This window comes from Oncorhynchus mykiss, chromosome 15 (genome assembly GCF_013265735.2).
Source record: "Oncorhynchus mykiss isolate Arlee chromosome 15, USDA_OmykA_1.1, whole genome shotgun sequence".
Classification (NCBI taxonomy): Eukaryota; Metazoa; Chordata; class Actinopteri; order Salmoniformes; family Salmonidae; genus Oncorhynchus; species Oncorhynchus mykiss.
The window spans coordinates 77,000,790-77,021,998 of NC_048579.1; the positions used below are offsets into that span (position 1 = coordinate 77,000,790).

At 40.6% G+C, this 21,209-nt stretch overlaps 1 protein-coding gene across 2 annotated transcripts in view; it reads right to left on the minus strand.

Moving 5' to 3' along the window:
- LOC110512778 (thyrotropin-releasing hormone-degrading ectoenzyme) overlaps positions 1-21,209 on the minus strand; it is a 406,337-nt gene that overhangs the window by 129,323 nt on the left and 255,805 nt on the right. For both annotated transcript variants that reach the window (XR_005036243.1, XM_036945426.1), the window contains exons 6-7: positions 18,687-18,824; positions 1,275-1,340 (exon numbers count right to left, since the gene is read on the minus strand). Coding sequence is in view for 1 of the 2 variants with exons in the window: in XM_036945426.1 (XP_036801321.1) it covers positions 1,275-1,340; positions 18,687-18,824 (204 nt within the window). In the remaining variant the exon portion in view is untranslated. The remainder of the gene's footprint in view (positions 1-1,274; positions 1,341-18,686; positions 18,825-21,209) is intronic.

The window sequence follows — 21,209 nt, forward strand, 5'->3', positions numbered from 1 at the left end:
AAGAGGCGGCTGGCTGGTGGACGAGATTACAAGCTGCCATGGTATCGGTGAGTATCAGGTCACAACATCAAGCCTCTAAGAAGATGCTGCTACACCATGGAAGGATAGTGTGTGTTCCCTCCACCGTAAGGGAGACATCACACAATACTCAGACTGTAGATTTAACCAAATGTAAAGAATTAAACGTTGAAACAGATATCACCGACGCCCTCCCCATCGCTGTAGGGTGCAATTACATCGTACAACTCCACCGAGATACCTCTTCACCTCTCTAATCAAACATTTACACCGAGGAGCTCTTTGTAGTAGAATAAAAAAAAAATTGGGACATAGTTTGCCAACGCTAGCATAAATACTGAGGTCTGATAACAGCTGGTTGGTTGTGTGATGTTCTGAGAGATCTTTCAATGATTCAGAGAGGAGGGTCATAGGAAGAACAGGAAATAGACCAGGTACCTTCTCAACAGATAGAACCTGAACAGCAGGACTGTATGAAATACAATAGAGAAACTTCAAAGGAACTCTTGTCACTCATATAAATACACACTATTATTTGGGTCATTAACAGGGAATTTAGGATATTCCATTGTGATAGTCAATGGTCATTAACAGGGAATTTAGGATATTCCATTGTGATAGTCAATGGAGAAACTTCAATGGAACTCTCTCACTCTCATTCCGTATTTAAATGTTTTGTTCTTGATACTAACAGCTGTTTTGTTTACTGATTTAGGATATTCATTTAATTTAATCCAACAACTGTAAACAAATGACATAATCTGGACAGACACAGACACTCCTGGGACTTCCTGCGTATTGGTATTTGCAGTAAGATTGATTAAAACAGGGGATTCACACAGAACCTGGTTTGCTGCTTGTGTTCAACCAGATTAGAGCCTCAATCCTTGGATGGATCTGTTATACTGGTGACTGGGGACTGGTGTCTGGTCACACTGCTCACTATCGTCTCCTTTACACACGCACGCACACACACACACACACACACACACACACACACACACACACACTCAGCATGGTGGCATGCATACCACACCATACCATACCATGCCATACCATACCATACCATGCTGTGCTGGTGCTATTGGATGTACAGTCTCCCACCTATATTACACTGTATATGATTACAGAGCAGACTCTTGGACATATGGTGCAGATGACATCAGTCTACCATTTGTTGGTAAAGCACCGCACATACAAGTGACATTGCAGTACAACGAGAGAGAAAGAAAGAAAGAGACTGAAAGGTGACTTACATTGAGTCCTCTCTGGAACACCTGCTGCCCCATGACGTTAGCCAGCATCCTGATCAGAGCAGCACCCTGGAGAGAGAGAGAGAGAGAGAGAGAGAGAGAGAGAGAGGAGAGAGACACAGAGAGAGAGTGAGAGAGAGACAGAGAGAGAGAGAGACAGAGACAGAGAGAGAGAGAGACAGAGAGAGAGAGAGACACAGAGAGAGTGAGAGAGAGACAGAGAGAGAGAGAGAGAGAGAAAGAGAGACAGAGAGAGAGAGAGAGAAAGAGGGGAGAGAGACAGAGAGCGAGAGATGGAGAGATGGAGAGAAAGAGGGAGAGAGAGAGGGAGAGAGAGAGAGAGAGAGAGAGGAGAGAGAGAGAGAGGAGATACAGAGATGGAGAGAGACAGACAGAGAGAGAGAGAGAGAGAGAGAGAGAGAGAGAGACACAGAGAGAAATAGAAAGAGAGGGGGAGACAGAGAGAGAGAGAGAGAGAGAGGAGAGAGGGAGAAATGAAACAGTAGAAATAGGTTGAGTAACAATGTAACCTATGAGCTGTACATTACATTTGAGTTGATTCTCTTATCCAGAACATCTTACATGTGAAATTAGTGTTAAGGGACATGCTCAACAACACACTAGTTATGTAGCCAGCTCGGGATTTAAACCAGTAACCTTTCGGTTACCGGCTCACCCCTCACAACCACTAGGCTACCTGCTGCCCAGTAGTGTTCCAAAGGCTTACTGCAGTGCTACCATGGTATACAGAACAGGAAGAGAATCAAGAAAACAAGGACGGATGTAGCTGTTCAGCTGTCCTAAACTGTAGATGTGATCAGATATAAACCAGATCCCACTGAAAGGGTTATTTACTGTCCTAAACTGTAATATAAACCAGATCCCACTGAAAGGGTTATTTAGATGTCCTAAACTGTAATATAAACCAGATCCCACTGAAAGGGTTATTTACTGTCCTAAACTGTAATATAAACCAGATCCCACTGTAAGGGTTATTTAGATGTCCTAAACTGTAATATAAACCCGATCCCACTGAAAGGGCTCTTTAGATGTCCTAAACTGTAATATAAACCAGATCCCACTGAAAGGGTTATTTACTGTCCTAAACTGTAATATAAACCAGATCCCACTGAAAGGGCTCTTTAGATGTCCTAAACTGTAGATGTGATCAGATATAAACCAGATCCCACTGAAAGGGCTCTTTAGCCCATCCTAAGATACATGAGGATGAGTCTGTCCCCTTTATTAAACCAGTGCTAATATCTATCATGTTGTTCATTCAAGTGTGTGAGAGAGACAGAGAGAACGAGAGAGAGACAGAGGGGGAGAGAGAGAGAGACAGAGGGAGAGAGAGACAGAGAGAGACAGAGAGAAAGAGAGAGAGACAGAGGGGGAGAGAGAGAGAGACAGAGGGAGAGAGAGTGATAGACAGAGAGAGGGAGAGAGAGAGAGGGGAGAGAGAGAGAGAGAGACAGAGAGAGAGAGAGAGAGAGAGAGAGGGAGAGAGAGAGAGAGAGAGAGAGAGAGGGAGAGAGAGAGAGAGAGAGAGAGAGAGAGAGAGAGAGAGAGAGAGAGAGAGGGAGAGAGAGTGAGGGAGAGAGACAGAGAGAGAGAAGGAGAGAGGGAGAGAGAGGGAGAGAGACAGAGAGAGAGAGAAGGAGAGAGGGAGAGAGAGGGAGAGAGACAGAGAGAGAGAGAAGGAGAGAGGGAGAGAGAGGGAGAGAGAGAGTGTAAAAGAGATACGAGTCTGAGATAAAACTGTCTGGTGTATGTTGTGTGACTGACAAGGTGGGTAACACAGAAGGGCATGGAGAGAGAGGGGGGGGGGGGGTGATGAGAGGGGGGGGTGATGAGAGGTGAGGAAGGGTGAGGAGAGGAGATTCAGGGCTCAAGCACTGCCAGGGGTGAAAGGCGGTGCTCAGCTCAAACTGATAGCCCTTGTACGTGAGGGAGCTGACGGAGTGACCGTGGTGACAGGAAGCATCTCTGAGACGATTCTTACTCCGCGGGAACATCTACAGGCCAAGTCTCTGCTAAAACAGAGCCAGGCTCTCCTCTTGTCTCATCTCATCTCTATCGTCTCTCTGCTCCTGGCTGTCTGATAACCAGATGATTCAGAGATTTAGAGGGGAGAGAGAGATGCCACTCGGATCCGGCTCAGACACGAAGACATGCCGACTGACACTCACAAATCAACCAAACAGGATTGAGGCGGTCCTGCTGTGAAAACTCAAGCGTCATTCTTCTACTATTTCGTCATTTGTTTTCTCTCCGTACATGTCTAATGCTATTCAATGACTGATACTCGCAAATCACCCAAACAGGAAGACAAAGCTGCTGCTGTGAAAACTCTAACTTGTATCTTTTCTCTGTATGTACACTTGTTGTCCAATGCTTGGCCTGTTCACCTGCTACCATCTAGAAGGCAGAGGAGACACTACAGGTGCAGCGAAGCTGGGAACGAGAGACTGACGAAGAGCTTCCATCAGACTGTTAAACAGTCACCACTAGCCAGCCTCCGCCCAGTACCCTGCCCTGAACCTTAGTCACTGTTACTAGCCTCCGCCCAGTACCCTGCCCTGAACCTTAGTCACTGTTACTAGCCTCCGCCCAGTACCCTGCCCTGAACCTTAGTCACTGTTACTAGCCTCCGCCCAGTACCCTGCCCTGAACCTTAGTCACTGTTACTAGCCTCCCTCCAGTACCCTGCCCTGAACCTTAGTCACTGTTACTAGCCTCCGCCCAGTACCCTGCCCTGAACCTTAGTCACTGTTACTAGCCTCCGCCCAGTACCCTGCCCTGAACCTTAGTCACTGTTACTAGCCTCCCTCCAGTACCCTGCCCTGAACCTTAGTCACTGTTACTAGCCTCCGCCCAGTACCCTGCCCTGAACCTTAGTCACTGTTACTAGCCTCCGCCCAGTACCCTGCCCTGAACCTTAGTCACTGTTACTAGCCTCCCCCAGTACCCTGCCCTGAACCTTAGTCACTGTTACTAGCCTCCGCCTAGTACCCTGCCCTGAACCTTAGTCACTGTTACTAGCCTCCGCCTAGTACCCTGCCCTGAACCTTAGTCACTGTTACTAGCCTCCGCCTAGTACCCTGCCCTGAACCTTAGTCACTGTTACTAGCCTCCCCCAGTACCCTGCCCTGAACCTTAGTCACTGTTACTAGCCTCCGCCCAGTACCCTGCCCTGAACCTTAGTCACTGTTACTAGCCTCCGCCCAGTACCCTGCCCTGAACCTTAGTCACTGTTACTAGCCTCCCCCAGTACCCTGCCCTGAACCTTAGTCACTGTTACTAGCCTCCGCCCAGTACCCTGCCCTGAACCTTAGTCACTGTTACTAGCCTCCGCCCAGTACCCTGCCCTGAACCTTAGTCACTGTTACTAGCCAGCCTCCGCCCAGTACCCTGCCCTGAACCTTTGTCACTGTTACTAGCCTCCGCCCAGTACCCTGCCCTGAACCTTAGTCACTGTTACTAGCCTCCGCCCAGTACCCTGCCCTGAACCTTAGTCACTGTTACTAGCCGGCTACCACCTGGTACCCTGCCCTGAACCTTAGTCACTGTAACTAGCCGACTACCACCTGGTACTCTACCCTGAATCTTAGTCACTGTTACTAGCCGGCTACCACCTGGTACTCTACCCTGAATCTTAGTCACTGTTACTAGCCGGCTACCACCCGGTACCCTTCCCTGAACCTTAGTCACTGTTACTAGCCAGCTACCACCTGGTACTCTACCCTGAACCTTAGTCACTGTTACTAGCCGGCTACCACCCGGTACCCTGCACTGAACATTAGTCACTGTTACTAGCCGGCTACCACCCGGTACCCTGCCCTGAACCTTAGTCACTGTTACTAGCCGGCTACCACCCGGTAATCTACCCTGAACCTTAGTCACTGTTACTAGCCGGCTACCACCCGGTACTCTACCCTGAACCTCAGTCACTGTTACTAGCCCGGCTACCACCCGGTACCCTGCCCTGAACCTTAGTCACTGTTACTAGCCGGCTACCACCCGGTAATCTACCCTGAAACTTAGTCACTGTTACTAGCCGGCTACCACCTGGTACTCTACCTTGAACCTCAGTCACTGTTACTAGCCCGGCTACCACCCGGTACCCTGTCCTGAACCTTAGTCACTTTTACTAGCCGTCTACCACCCGGTACCCTTCCCCGAACCTTAGTCACTGTTACAAGCCGGCTACCACCCGGTACTCTACCCTGAACCTTAGTCACTGTTACTAGCCGGCTACTAGCCGGCTACCACCCGGTACCCTGCCCTGAACCTTAGTCACTGTTACTAGCCGGCTACCACCCGGTACCCTTCCCTGAACCTTAGTCACTGTTACTAGCCAGCTACCACCTGGTACTCTACCCTGAACCTTAGTCACTGTTACTAGCCGGCTACCACCCGGTACCCTGCACTGAACATTAGTCACTGTTACTAGCCGGCTACCACCCGGTACCCTGCCCTGAACCTTAGTCACTGTTACTAGCCGGCTACCACCCGGTAATCTACCCTGAACCTTAGTCACTGTTACTAGCCGGCTACCACCCGGTACTCTACCCTGAACCTCAGTCACTGTTACTAGCCCGGCTACCACCCGGTACCCTGCCCTGAACCTTAGTCACTGTTACTAGCCGGCTACCACCCGGTAATCTACCCTGAACCTTAGTCACTGTTACTAGCCGGCTACCACCTGGTACTCTACCTTGAACCTCAGTCACTGTTACTAGCCCGGCTACCACCCGGTACCCTGTCCTGAACCTTAGTCACTTTTACTAGCCGTCTACCACCCGGTACCCTTCCCCGAACCTTAGTCACTGTTACAAGCCGGCTACCACCCGGTACTCTACCCTGAACCTTAGTCACTGTTACTAGACGGCTACTAGCCGGCTACCACCCGGTACCCTGCCCTGAACCTTAGTCACTGTTACTAACCGGCTACCACCCGGTACCCTTCCCTGAACCTTAGTAACGGTTACTAACCGGCTACCACCCGTTAATCTACCCTGAACCTTAGTCACTGTTACTAGCCGGCTACCACCCGGTACTCTAACCTGAACCTTAGTCACTGTTACTAGCCCGGCTACCACCCGGTACCCTGCCCTGAACCTTAGTCACTGTTACTAGCCGGCTACCACCCGGTACTCTACCCTGAACCTTAGTCACTGTTACTAGCCAGCTACCACCCGGTACTCTACCCTGAACCTTAGTCACTGTTACTAGCCGGCTACCACACGGTACCCTGTCCTGAAAATGACTCACTGTTACTAGCCGGCTACCATCCGATACTCTACCCTGAACCTTAGTCACTGTTACTAGCCGGGTACCACCCGGTACTCTACCCTGAACCTTAGTCACTGTTACTAGCCGGCTACCACCCGGTACTCTACCCTGAACCTTAGTCACTGTTACTAGCCGGGTACCACCCGGTACTCTACCCTGTATTCTAGTCGAGGCTCATCCCATATAACTACTGATATACACAGTAGTAATATATCCTATTAATATACTGTCTATACACACCATCCTATATAACTACTGTCTATACACACCATCCTATATAACTACTGTCTATACACACCATCCTATACAACTACTGTCTATACTGTCTATACACACCATCCTATACAACTACTGTCTATACTGTCTATACACACCATCCTATAATAACTACTGTCCATACACACCATCCTATATAACTACTGTCTATACTGTCTATACACACCATCCTATACAACTACTGTCTATACTGTCTATACACACCATCCTATAATAACTACTGTCTATACACACCATCCTATATAACTACTGTCTATACACACCATCCTTTATAACTACTGTCTATACTGTCTATACACATCATCCTATAATAACTACTGTCCATACACACCATCCTATATAACTACTGTCTATACACACCATCCTATATAACTATTGTCTATACTGTCTATACACACCATCCTATATAACTACTGTCTATACACACCATCCTATATAACTACTGTCTATACACACCATCCTATATAACTACTGTCTATATACACCATCCTATATAACTACTGTCTATACACACCATCCTTTATAACTACTGTCTATACACACCATCCTATATAACTACTGTCTATACACAACATCTTGTATAACTACTGTCTATACTGTCTATACACACCATCCTGTATAACTACTGTCTATACACACCATCCTATATAACTACTGTCTATACACACCATCCTGTATAACTACTGTCTATACTGCCTATACACACCATCCTATATAACTATTGTCTATACTGTCTATACACACCATCCTATATAACTACTGTCTATACACACCATCCTGTATAACTACTGTCTATACTGTCTATACACACCATCCTATATAACTACTGTCTATACACACCATCCTATATAACTACTGTCTATACACACCATCCTGTATAACTACTGTCTATACTGTCTATACACACCATCCTATATAACTACTGTCTATACACACCATCCTATATAACTACTGTCTATACACACCATCCTTTATAACTACTGTCTATACACACCATCCTATATAACTACTGTCTATACTGTCTATACACACCATCCTTTATAACTACTGTCTATACTGTCTATACACACCATCCTATATAACTACTGTCTATACACACCATCCTATATAACTACTGTCTATACTGTCTATACACATCATCCAATATAACTACTGTCTATAATGTCTATACACACCATCCTATATAACTACTGTCTATACACACCATCCTATATAACTACTGTCTATACTGTCTATACACACCATCCTATATAACTACTGTCTATACACACCATCCTATATAACTACTGTCTATACTGTCTATACACATCATCCAATATAACTACTGTCTATAATGTCTATACACACCATCCTATATAACTACTGTCTATACACACCATCCTATATAACTACTCTCTATACTGTCTATACACACCATCCTATATAACTACTGTCTATACACACCATCCTATATAACTACTGTCTATACACACCATCCTATATAACTACTGTCTATACACACCATCCTGTATAACTACTGTCTATACACACCATCCTATATAACTACTGTCTATACACACCATCCTGTATAACTACTGTCTATACACACCATCCTATATAACTACTGTCTATACACACCATCCTATATAACTACTGTCTATACAGTCTATACACACCATCCTGTATAACTACTGTCTATACACACCATCCTCTATAACTACTGTCTATACACACGATCCTATATAACTACTGTCTATACACACCATCCTCTATAACTACTGTCTATACACACCATCCTATTATAACTACTGTCTATACACACCATCCTATATAACTACTGTCTATACACACCATCCTATTATAACTACTGTCTACACACACCATCCTATATAACTACTGTCTATACACACCATCCTATATAACTACTGTCTATACTGTCTATACACACCATCCTATATAACTACTGTCTATACTGTCTATACACACCATCCTATATAACTACTGTCTATACTGTCTATACACACCATCCTATATAACTACTGTCTATACACACCATTCTATATAACTACTGTCTATACACACCATCCTATATAACTACTGTCTATACTGTCTATACACACCATCCTATATAACTACTGTCTATACACACCATTCTATATAACTACTGTCTATACACACCATCCTATATAACTACTGTCTATACACACCATTCTATATAACTACTGTCCATGCTGTCTATACACACCATCCTATATAACTACTGTCTATGCACACCATCCTATATAACTACTGTCTATACACACCATCCAATATAACTACTGTCTATACACACCATCCTATATAACTACTGTCTATACACACCATCCTATATAACTACTGTCTATACACATCATCCTATATAACTACTGTCTATACACACACCATCCTCTATAACTACTGTCTATACACACCATCCTATATAACTACTGTCTATACACACCATCCTATATAACTACTGTCTATACACACCATCCTACATAACTACTGTCTATACACACAACATCCTATATAACTACTGTCTATACACACCATCCTGTATAACTACTGTCTATACACACCATCCTATATAACTACTGTCTATACACACCATCCTATATAACTACTGTCTATATACACCATCCTGTATAACTACTGTCTATACACACTATCCTATATAACTACTGTCTATACACACTATCCTATATAACTACTGTCTATACACACCATCCTATATAACTACTGTCTATACACACCATCCTATATAACTACTGTCTATACACACCATCCTATATAACTACTGTCTATACACACCATCCTATATAACTACTGTCTATACACACCATCCTATATAACTACTGTCTATACACATTATCCTATATAACTACTGTCTATACACACCATCCTATATAACTACTGTCTATACTGTCTATACACACCATCCTATATAACTACTGTCTATACTGTCTATACACACCATCCTATATAACTACTGTCTATACTGTCTATACACACCATCCTATATAACTACTGTCTATACACACCATCCTATATAACTACTGTCTATACACACCATCCTATATAACTACTGTCTATACACACAACATCCTATATAACTACTGTCTATACACACCATCCTGTATAACTACTGTCTATACACACCATCCTATATAACTACTGTCTATACACACCATCCTATATAACTACTGTCTATACACATTATCCTATATAACTACTGTCTATACACACCATCCTATATAACTACTGTCTATACTGTCTATACACACCATCCTATATAACTACTGTCTATACTGTCTATACACACCATCCTATATAACTACTGTCTATACTGTCTATACACACCATCCTATATAACTACTGTCTATACACACCATCCTATATAACTACTGTCTATACACACCATCCTATATAACTACTGTCTATACACATTATCCTATATAACTACTGTCTATACACACCATCCTATAACTACTGTCTATACACACCATCCTATATAACTACTGTCTATACACACCATCCTATATAACTACTGTCTATACACACCATCCTATATAACTACTGTCCATACTGTCTATCCACACCATCCTATATAACTACTGTCTATCCACACCATCCTATATAACTACTGTCTATACACACCATCCTATATAACTACTGTCTATACACACCATCCTATATAACTACTGTCCATACGGTCTATCTACACCATCCTATATAACTACTGTCTATCCACACCATCCTATATAACTACTGTCTATACACACCATCCTATATAACTACTGTCTATACACACCATCCTATATAACTACTGTCCATACACACCATCCTACATAAATACTGTCTATACTGTCTATACACACCATCCTACATAACTACTGTCTATACTGTCTATACAGACCATCCTTTATAACTACTGTCTATAAACACCATCCTATATAACTACTGTCTATACACACCATCCTATATAACTACTGTCTATAGACACCATCCTATATAACTACTGTCTATACACACCATCCTATATAACTACTGTCTATACACACCATCCTATATAACTACTGTCTATAAACACCATCCTATATAACTACTGTCTACACACACCATCCTATATAACTACTGTCTATACACACCATCCTATATAACTACTGTCTATACACACCATCCTGTATAACTACTGTCTATACTGTCTATACACACCATCCTATATAACTACTGTCTATACACACCATCCTATATAACTACTGTCTATACACACCATCCTATATAACTACTGTCTATACACACCATCCTGTATAACTACTGTCTATACACACCATCCTATATAACTACTGTCTATACACACCATCCTGTATAACTACTGTCTATACACACCATCCTATATAACTACTGTCTATACACACCATCCTATATAACTACTGTCTATACAGTCTATACACACCATCCTGTATAACTACTGTCTATACACACCATCCTCTATAACTACTGTCTATACACACGATCCTATATAACTACTGTCTATACACACCATCCTCTATAACTACTGTCTATACACACCATCCTATTATAACTACTGTCTATACACACCATCCTATATAACTACTGTCTATACACACCATCCTATTATAACTACTGTCTACACACACCATCCTATATAACTACTGTCTATACACACCATCCTATATAACTACTGTCTATACTGTCTATACACACCATCCTATATAACTACTGTCTATACTGTCTATACACACCATCCTATATAACTACTGTCTATACTGTCTATACACACCATCCTATATAACTACTGTCTATACACACCATTCTATATAACTACTGTCTATACACACCATCCTATATAACTACTGTCTATACTGTCTATACACACCATCCTATATAACTACTGTCTATACACACCATTCTATATAACTACTGTCTATACACACCATCCTATATAACTACTGTCTATACACACCATTCTATATAACTACTGTCCATGCTGTCTATACACACCATCCTATATAACTACTGTCTATGCACACCATCCTATATAACTACTGTCTATACACACCATCCAATATAACTACTGTCTATACACACCATCCTATATAACTACTGTCTATACACACCATCCTATATAACTACTGTCTATACACATCATCCTATATAACTACTGTCTATACACACACCATCCTCTATAACTACTGTCTATACACACCATCCTATATAACTACTGTCTATACACACCATCCTATATAACTACTGTCTATACACACCATCCTACATAACTACTGTCTATACACACAACATCCTATATAACTACTGTCTATACACACCATCCTGTATAACTACTGTCTATACACACCATCCTATATAACTACTGTCTATACACACCATCCTATATAACTACTGTCTATATACACCATCCTGTATAACTACTGTCTATACACACTATCCTATATAACTACTGTCTATACACACTATCCTATATAACTACTGTCTATACACACCATCCTATATAACTACTGTCTATACACACCATCCTATATAACTACTGTCTATACACACCATCCTATATAACTACTGTCTATACACACCATCCTATATAACTACTGTCTATACACACCATCCTATATAACTACTGTCTATACACATTATCCTATATAACTACTGTCTATACACACCATCCTATATAACTACTGTCTATACTGTCTATACACACCATCCTATATAACTACTGTCTATACTGTCTATACACACCATCCTATATAACTACTGTCTATACTGTCTATACACACCATCCTATATAACTACTGTCTATACACACCATCCTATATAACTACTGTCTATACACACCATCCTATATAACTACTGTCTATACACACAACATCCTATATAACTACTGTCTATACACACCATCCTGTATAACTACTGTCTATACACACCATCCTATATAACTACTGTCTATACACACCATCCTATATAACTACTGTCTATACACATTATCCTATATAACTACTGTCTATACACACCATCCTATATAACTACTGTCTATACTGTCTATACACACCATCCTATATAACTACTGTCTATACTGTCTATACACACCATCCTATATAACTACTGTCTATACTGTCTATACACACCATCCTATATAACTACTGTCTATACACACCATCCTATATAACTACTGTCTATACACACCATCCTATATAACTACTGTCTATACACATTATCCTATATAACTACTGTCTATACACACCATCCTATAACTACTGTCTATACACACCATCCTATATAACTACTGTCTATACACACCATCCTATATAACTACTGTCTATACACACCATCCTATATAACTACTGTCCATACTGTCTATCCACACCATCCTATATAACTACTGTCTATCCACACCATCCTATATAACTACTGTCTATACACACCATCCTATATAACTACTGTCTATACACACCATCCTATATAACTACTGTCCATACGGTCTATCTACACCATCCTATATAACTACTGTCTATCCACACCATCCTATATAACTACTGTCTATACACACCATCCTATATAACTACTGTCTATACACACCATCCTATATAACTACTGTCCATACACACCATCCTACATAAATACTGTCTATACTGTCTATACACACCATCCTACATAACTACTGTCTATACTGTCTATACAGACCATCCTTTATAACTACTGTCTATAAACACCATCCTATATAACTACTGTCTATACACACCATCCTATATAACTACTGTCTATAGACACCATCCTATATAACTACTGTCTATACACACCATCCTATATAACTACTGTCTATACACACCATCCTATATAACTACTGTCTATAAACACCATCCTATATAACTACTGTCTACACACACCATCCTATATAACTACTGTCTATACACACCATCCTATATAACTACTGTCTATACACACCATCCTATATAACTACTGTCTATACACACCATCCTGTATAACTACTGTCTATACTGTCTATACACACCATCCTATATAACTACTGTCTATACACACCATCCTATATAACTACTGTCTATATACACCATCCTGTATAACTACTGTCTATACACACTATCCTATATAACTACTGTCTATACACACTATCCTATATAACTACTGTCTATACACACCATCCTATATAACTACTGTCTATACACACCATCCTATATAACTACTGTCTATACACACCATCCTATATAACTACTGTCTATACACACCATCCTATATAACTACTGTCTATACACACCATCCTATATAACTACTGTCTATACACATTATCCTATATAACTACTGTCTATACACACCATCCTATATAACTACTGTCTATACTGTCTATACACACCATCCTATATAACTACTGTCTATACTGTCTATACACACCATCCTATATAACTACTGTCTATACTGTCTATACACACCATCCTATATAACTACTGTCTATACACACCATCCTATATAACTACTGTCTATACACACCATCCTATATAACTACTGTCTATACACACAACATCCTATATAACTACTGTCTATACACACCATCCTGTATAACTACTGTCTATACACACCATCCTATATAACTACTGTCTATACACACCATCCTATATAACTACTGTCTATACACATTATCCTATATAACTACTGTCTATACACACCATCCTATATAACTACTGTCTATACTGTCTATACACACCATCCTATATAACTACTGTCTATACTGTCTATACACACCATCCTATATAACTACTGTCTATACTGTCTATACACACCATCCTATATAACTACTGTCTATACACACCATCCTATATAACTACTGTCTATACACACCATCCTATATAACTACTGTCTATACACATTATCCTATATAACTACTGTCTATACACACCATCCTATAACTACTGTCTATACACACCATCCTATATAACTACTGTCTATACACACCATCCTATATAACTACTGTCTATACACACCATCCTATATAACTACTGTCCATACTGTCTATCCACACCATCCTATATAACTACTGTCTATCCACACCATCCTATATAACTACTGTCTATACACACCATCCTATATAACTACTGTCTATACACACCATCCTATATAACTACTGTCCATACACACCATCCTACATAACTACTGTCTATACTGTCTATACACACCATCCTACATAACTACTGTCTATACTGTCTATACACACCATCCTTTATAACTACTGTCTATAAACACCATCCTATATAACTACCGTCTATACACACCATCCTATATAACTACTGTCTATAGACACCATCCTATATAACTACTGTCTATACACACCATCCTATATAACTACTGTCTATACACACCATCCTATATAACTACTGTCTATAAACACCATCCTATATAACTACTGTCTACACACACCATCCTATATAACTACTGTCTATACACACCATCCTATATAACTACTGTCTATACACACCATCCTATATAACTACTGTCTATACACACCATCCTATATAACTACTGTCTATACACACCATCCTATATAACTACTGTCCATACACACCATCCTATATAACTACTGTCTATACACACCATCCTATATAACTACTGTCTATACTGTCTATACACACCATCCTATATAACTACTGTCCATACACACCATCCTATATAACTACTGTCTATACACACCATCCTATATAACTACTGTCTATACTGTCTATACACACCATCCTATATAACTACTGTCTATACACACCATCCTATATAACTACTGTCTATACACACCATCCTATATAACTACTGTCCATACTGTCTACACACACCATCCTATATAACTACTGTCTATACACACCATCCTATATAACTACTGTCCATACTGTCTACACACACCATCCTATATAACTACTGTCTATACACACCATCCTATATAACTACTGTCCATACTGTCTATACACACCATCCTATATAACTACTGTCCATACACACCATCCTATATAACTACTGTCTATACTGTCTATACACACCATTCTATATAACTACTGTCTATACACACCATCCTATATAACTACTGTCCATACTGTCTATACACACCATCCTATATAACTACTGTCTATACACACCATCCTATATAACTACTGTCTATACACACCATCCTATATAACTACTGTCTATACACACCATCCTATATAACTACTGTCCATACTGTCTATACACACCATCCTGTATAACTACTGTCTATACTGTCTATACACACCATCCTATATAACTACTGTCTATACACACCATCCTGTATAACTACTGTCTATACTGTCTATACACACCATCCTGTATAATGACATTACTTTGTTCTGATATTTCTATATTTCTGAATCTCTTTTTATTTTGGGGCATTTGTGTGTATTGTTTTGTATCGTTAGGTAGGAACATAAACACGGGGGGACATAAGCATTACACTGCTCCTGTGATAACATCTGCTAAATGTGATGCGCGCAACCAACATAATCCGATTTGATTGGTCTGCGGTGATGAACACTGTTTCATAGGACAGAGACATCATATTCTCCGTCTGCACACTTGTTGTCTGTTGCTTGGTATGCAGTCATGAACATTGTTTCTTTCACAGGGCTATATAAAAACAATTTATCTGGAGAGAGATGTGATTACTGAGATTTAGCCTGCTCCCTAGATGAGCTGTTTATTGTGCTATCATACCCCAGGGGCCAGCTCTCCATCTCTCTCTCTCTCTCTCTCTCTCTCTCTCTCTTTTGTTCTCTCTCCCTCTCTCTCCCTCTACCACACTCCTCTCTTTCTTTCTTTCTTTCTTTCTTTCTTTCTTTCTTTCTTTCTTTCTTTCTTTCTTTCTTTCTTTCTTTCTTTCTTTCTCTCTCTCTCCCTCCCCATCTCTCTCTCTCTCTCTCTCTCTCTCCCCCCCATCTCTCTCTCTCTCTCTCTCTCCCTCCCCCATCTCTCTCTCTCTCTCTCTCCCCCCATCTCTCTCTCTCTCCCTCCCCCCTACAACTCTCTTCCTCTCCTCCCTGCACCTCGTTCTCATTTTGAAGGAAAAGTCCCTCTCTCATTTATATGCAAAGTTTATTTGATTTTTTATGAAACCCAAACTGTTCACATCAAGCACCCAGCACATTAATTCAATCTAAACGCTGTTAGATAGTCATAGTTTAGTATGTAATAAAGGTGTGGTTGAGGTGTTACTGTGGAATATTATAATACAGGTGTGTTTGAGGTGTTACTGTGGAATATTATAATACAGGTGAGGTGTTACTGTGGAATATAATAATACATGTGAGATGTTACTGTGGAATATTATAATACAGGTGAGATTGAGGTGTTACTGTGGAATATCACAATACAGGTGAGGTGTTACTGTGGAATATTATAATACAGGTGAGGTAGAGGTGTTACTGTGGAATATAATAATACAGGTGAGGTGTTACTGTGGAATATCACAATACAGGTGAGGTATTACTTTGGAATATCATAATACAGGTGAGGTGTTACTGTGGAATATCACAACACAGGTGAGGTGTTACTGTGGAATATCACAATACAGGTGAGGTAGAGGTGTTACTGTGGAATATCATAATACAGGTGAGGTAGAGGTGTTACTGTGGAATATCATAATACAGGTGAGGTGTTACTGTGGAATATCACAATACAGGTGAGGTGTTACTGTGGAATATCATAATACAGGTGAGGTGTTACTGTGGAATATCATAATACAGGTGAGGTGTTACTGTGGAATATTATAATACAGGTGAGGTAGAGGTGTTACTGTGGAATATCATAATACAGGTGAGGTGTTACTGTGGAATATCATAATACAGGTGAGGTGTTACTGTGGAATATTATAATACAGGTGAGGTGTTACTGTGGAATATCACAATACAGGTGAGGTGTTACTGTGGAATATCACAATACAGGTGAGGTGTTACTGTGGAATATTATAATACAGATGAGGTGTTACTGTGGAATATTATAATACAGATGAGGTGTTACTGTGGAATATCATAATACAGGTGAGGTGTTATGGTGGAATATCACAATACAGGTGAGGTAGAGATGTTACTGTGGAATATCATAATACAGGTGAGGTGTTACTGTGGAATATCATAATACAGGTGAGGTGTTACTGTGGAATATTATAATACAGGTGAGGTGTTATGGTGGAATATCACAATACAGGTGAGGTAGAGGTGTTACTGTGGAATATTATAATACAGGTGAGGTAGAGGTGTTACTGTGGAATATCATAATACAGGTGAGGTGTTACTGTGGAATATCACAATACAGGTGAGGTGTTACTGTGGAATATCACAATATAGCTGAGGTTGAGGTGTTATTGTGGAATATCACAATACACATGGGGTGTTACTGTAGTTTTTACGTGTGTGTGTGTGTGTACGTGTGTACGTGTGTATGTGTGTGTATGTGTGTATGTGTGTATATGTGTGTATGTGTGTATGTGTGTACGTGTGTATGTGTGTATTGTGCACGTGTGTATGTGTGTATGTGTGTGTATGTGTGTATGTGTGTATGTGTGTATATGTGTGTATGTGTGTATGTGTGTATATGTGTGAGATGTGTGTACGTGTGTATGTGTGTATATGTGTGTATATGTGTATATGTGTGTATGTGTACGTGTGTATATGTGTATGTGTGTATATGTGTGTACGTGTGTATGTGTGATATGTGTATGTGTGTATATGTGTGTATGTGTATGTGTGTATGTGTGCATGGCTGAGGGTTTATACGTAGCGGTGTGCCTGTGTGCATGCCATACCAATAGCTTACCTTCTTGTATGCGATCCAGTCGAACACTCTGTCTATGTCCGTGGCGTCGTACACCTCCTGAGAGATTGGATGGGAGCTGGCCAGACCGTCCAGCAGCATCACCTCATGGAGAACATCAGTCAGAAAACGCTGCTTCTCCTGAGGGTCAGAGGTCAAAGGTCAGAGAGGTCAGACAGGTCGATGACACACATGAGATAGGTGTCAGTCACTACTCTGGTCTCACCAGGACTACTTGGTTAAATAAAGAGGTCTTCTGACCTCAACAGGACTACTTGGTTAAATAAAGAGGTCTTCTGGTCTAAACAGGACTACTTGGTTAAATAAAGAGGTCTTCTGGTCTCAACAGGACTACTTGGTTAAATAAAGAGGTCTTCTGGTCTCAACAGGAATACTTGGTTAAATAAAGAGGTCTTCTGGCCTCAACAAGACTACTTGGTTAAATAAAGAGGTATTCTGGTCTCAACAGGACTACTTGGTTAATAAATAAAGAGGTCTTCTGGCCTCAACAGGACTACTTGGTTAATAAATAAAGAGGTCTTCTGACCTCAACAGGACTACTTGGTTAATAAATAAAGAGGTCTCTGACCTCAACAGGACTACTTGGTTAATAAATAAAGAGGTCTTCTGACTTCAACAGGAATACTTGGTTAATAAATAAAGAGGTCTCTGGCCTCAACAGGACTACCTGGTTAATAAATAAAGAGGTCTCTGGCCTCAACAGGACTACTTGGTTAATAAATAAAGAGGTCTCTGACCTCAACAGGACTACTTGGTTAATAAATAAAGAGGTCTCTGACCTCAACAGGACTACTTGGTTAATAAATAAAGAGGTCTCTGACCTCAACAGGACTACTTGGTTAATAAATAAAGAGGTCTCTGACCTCAACAGGACTACTTGGTTAATAAATAAAGAGGTCTCTGGCCTCAACAGGACTACTTGGTTAATAAAAAAAGAGGTCTTCTGACCTCAACAGGACTACTTGGTTAATAAATGAAGAGGTCTCTGACCTCAACAGGACTACTTGGTTAATAAATAAAGAGGTCTTCTGACCTCAACAGGACTACTTGGTTAATAAATAAAGAGGTCTTCTGACCTCAACAGGACTACTTGGTTAATAAATAAAGAGGTCTCTGACCTCAACAGGACTACTTGGTTAATAAATAAAGAGGTCTTCTGGTCTCAACAGGACTACTTGGTTGAATAAAGAGGTATTCTGGCCTCAACAGGACTACTTGGTTAATAAATAAAGAGGTATTCTGACCTCAACAGGCCTACTTGGTTAATAAATAAAGAGGTCTCTGACCTCAACAGGACTACTTGGTTAATAAATAAAGAGGTCTCTGACCTCAACAGGACTACTTGGTTAATAAATAAAGAGGTCTCTGGGCTCAACAGGACTACTTGGTTAATAAATAAAGAGGTCTTTTGACCTCAACAGGACTACTTGGTTAATAAATAAAGAGGTCTCTGACCTCAACAGGACTACTTGGTTAATAAATAAAGAGGTCTTCTGGTCTCAACAGGACTACTTGTTTAAATAAAGAGGTCTTCTGGTCTCAACAGGACTACTTGGTTAAATAAAGAGGTTTTCTGGTCTCAACAGGACTACTTGGTTAATAAATAAAGAGGTCTTCTAGTCTCAACAGGACTACTTGGTTAATAAATAAAGAGGTCTTCTGGTCTCAACAGGAATACTTGTTTAAATAAAGAGGTCTTCGGGTCTCAACAGGACTACTTGGTTAATAAATAAAGAGGTCTTCTAGTCTCAACAGGACTACTTGGTTAATAAATAAAGAGGTCTTCTGGTCTCAATAGGACTACTTGGTTAATAAATAAAGAGGTCTTCTGACCTCAACAGGACTACTTGGTTGAATAAATGGGTCTCTGACCTCAACAGGACTACTTGGTTAAATAAAGAGGTCTCTGACCTCAACAGGACTACTTGGTTAATAAATAAAGAGGTCTCTGACCTCAACAGGACTACTTGGTTAATAAATAAAGAGGTCTCTGGCCTCAACAGGACTACTTGGTTAATAAATAAAGAGGTCTCTGACCTCAACAGGACTACTTGGTTAAATAAAGAGGTCTCTGACCTTAACAGGACTACTTGGTTAATAAATAAAGAGGTCTCTGACCTCAACAGGACTACTTGGTTAATAAATAAAGAGGTCTCTGACCTCAACAGGACTACTTGGTTAATAAATAAAGAGGTCTTTTGGTCTCAACAGGACTACTTGGTTAAATAAAGAGGTCTCTGACCTCAACAGGACTACTTGGTTAATAAATAAAGAGGTCTCTGACCTCAACAGGACTACTTGGTTAATAAATAAAGAGGTCTCTGACCTCAACAGGACTACTTGGTTAATAAATAAAGAGGTCTTCTGATCTCAACGGGACTACTTGGTTAATAAATAAAGAGGTCTCTGGCCTCAACAGGACTACTTGGTTGAATAAAGGTTAAATAGAGACAACGTTATAAAGCTGAGGTAAATGTACTGTATGTACTGAGGTAATGTTTGGGT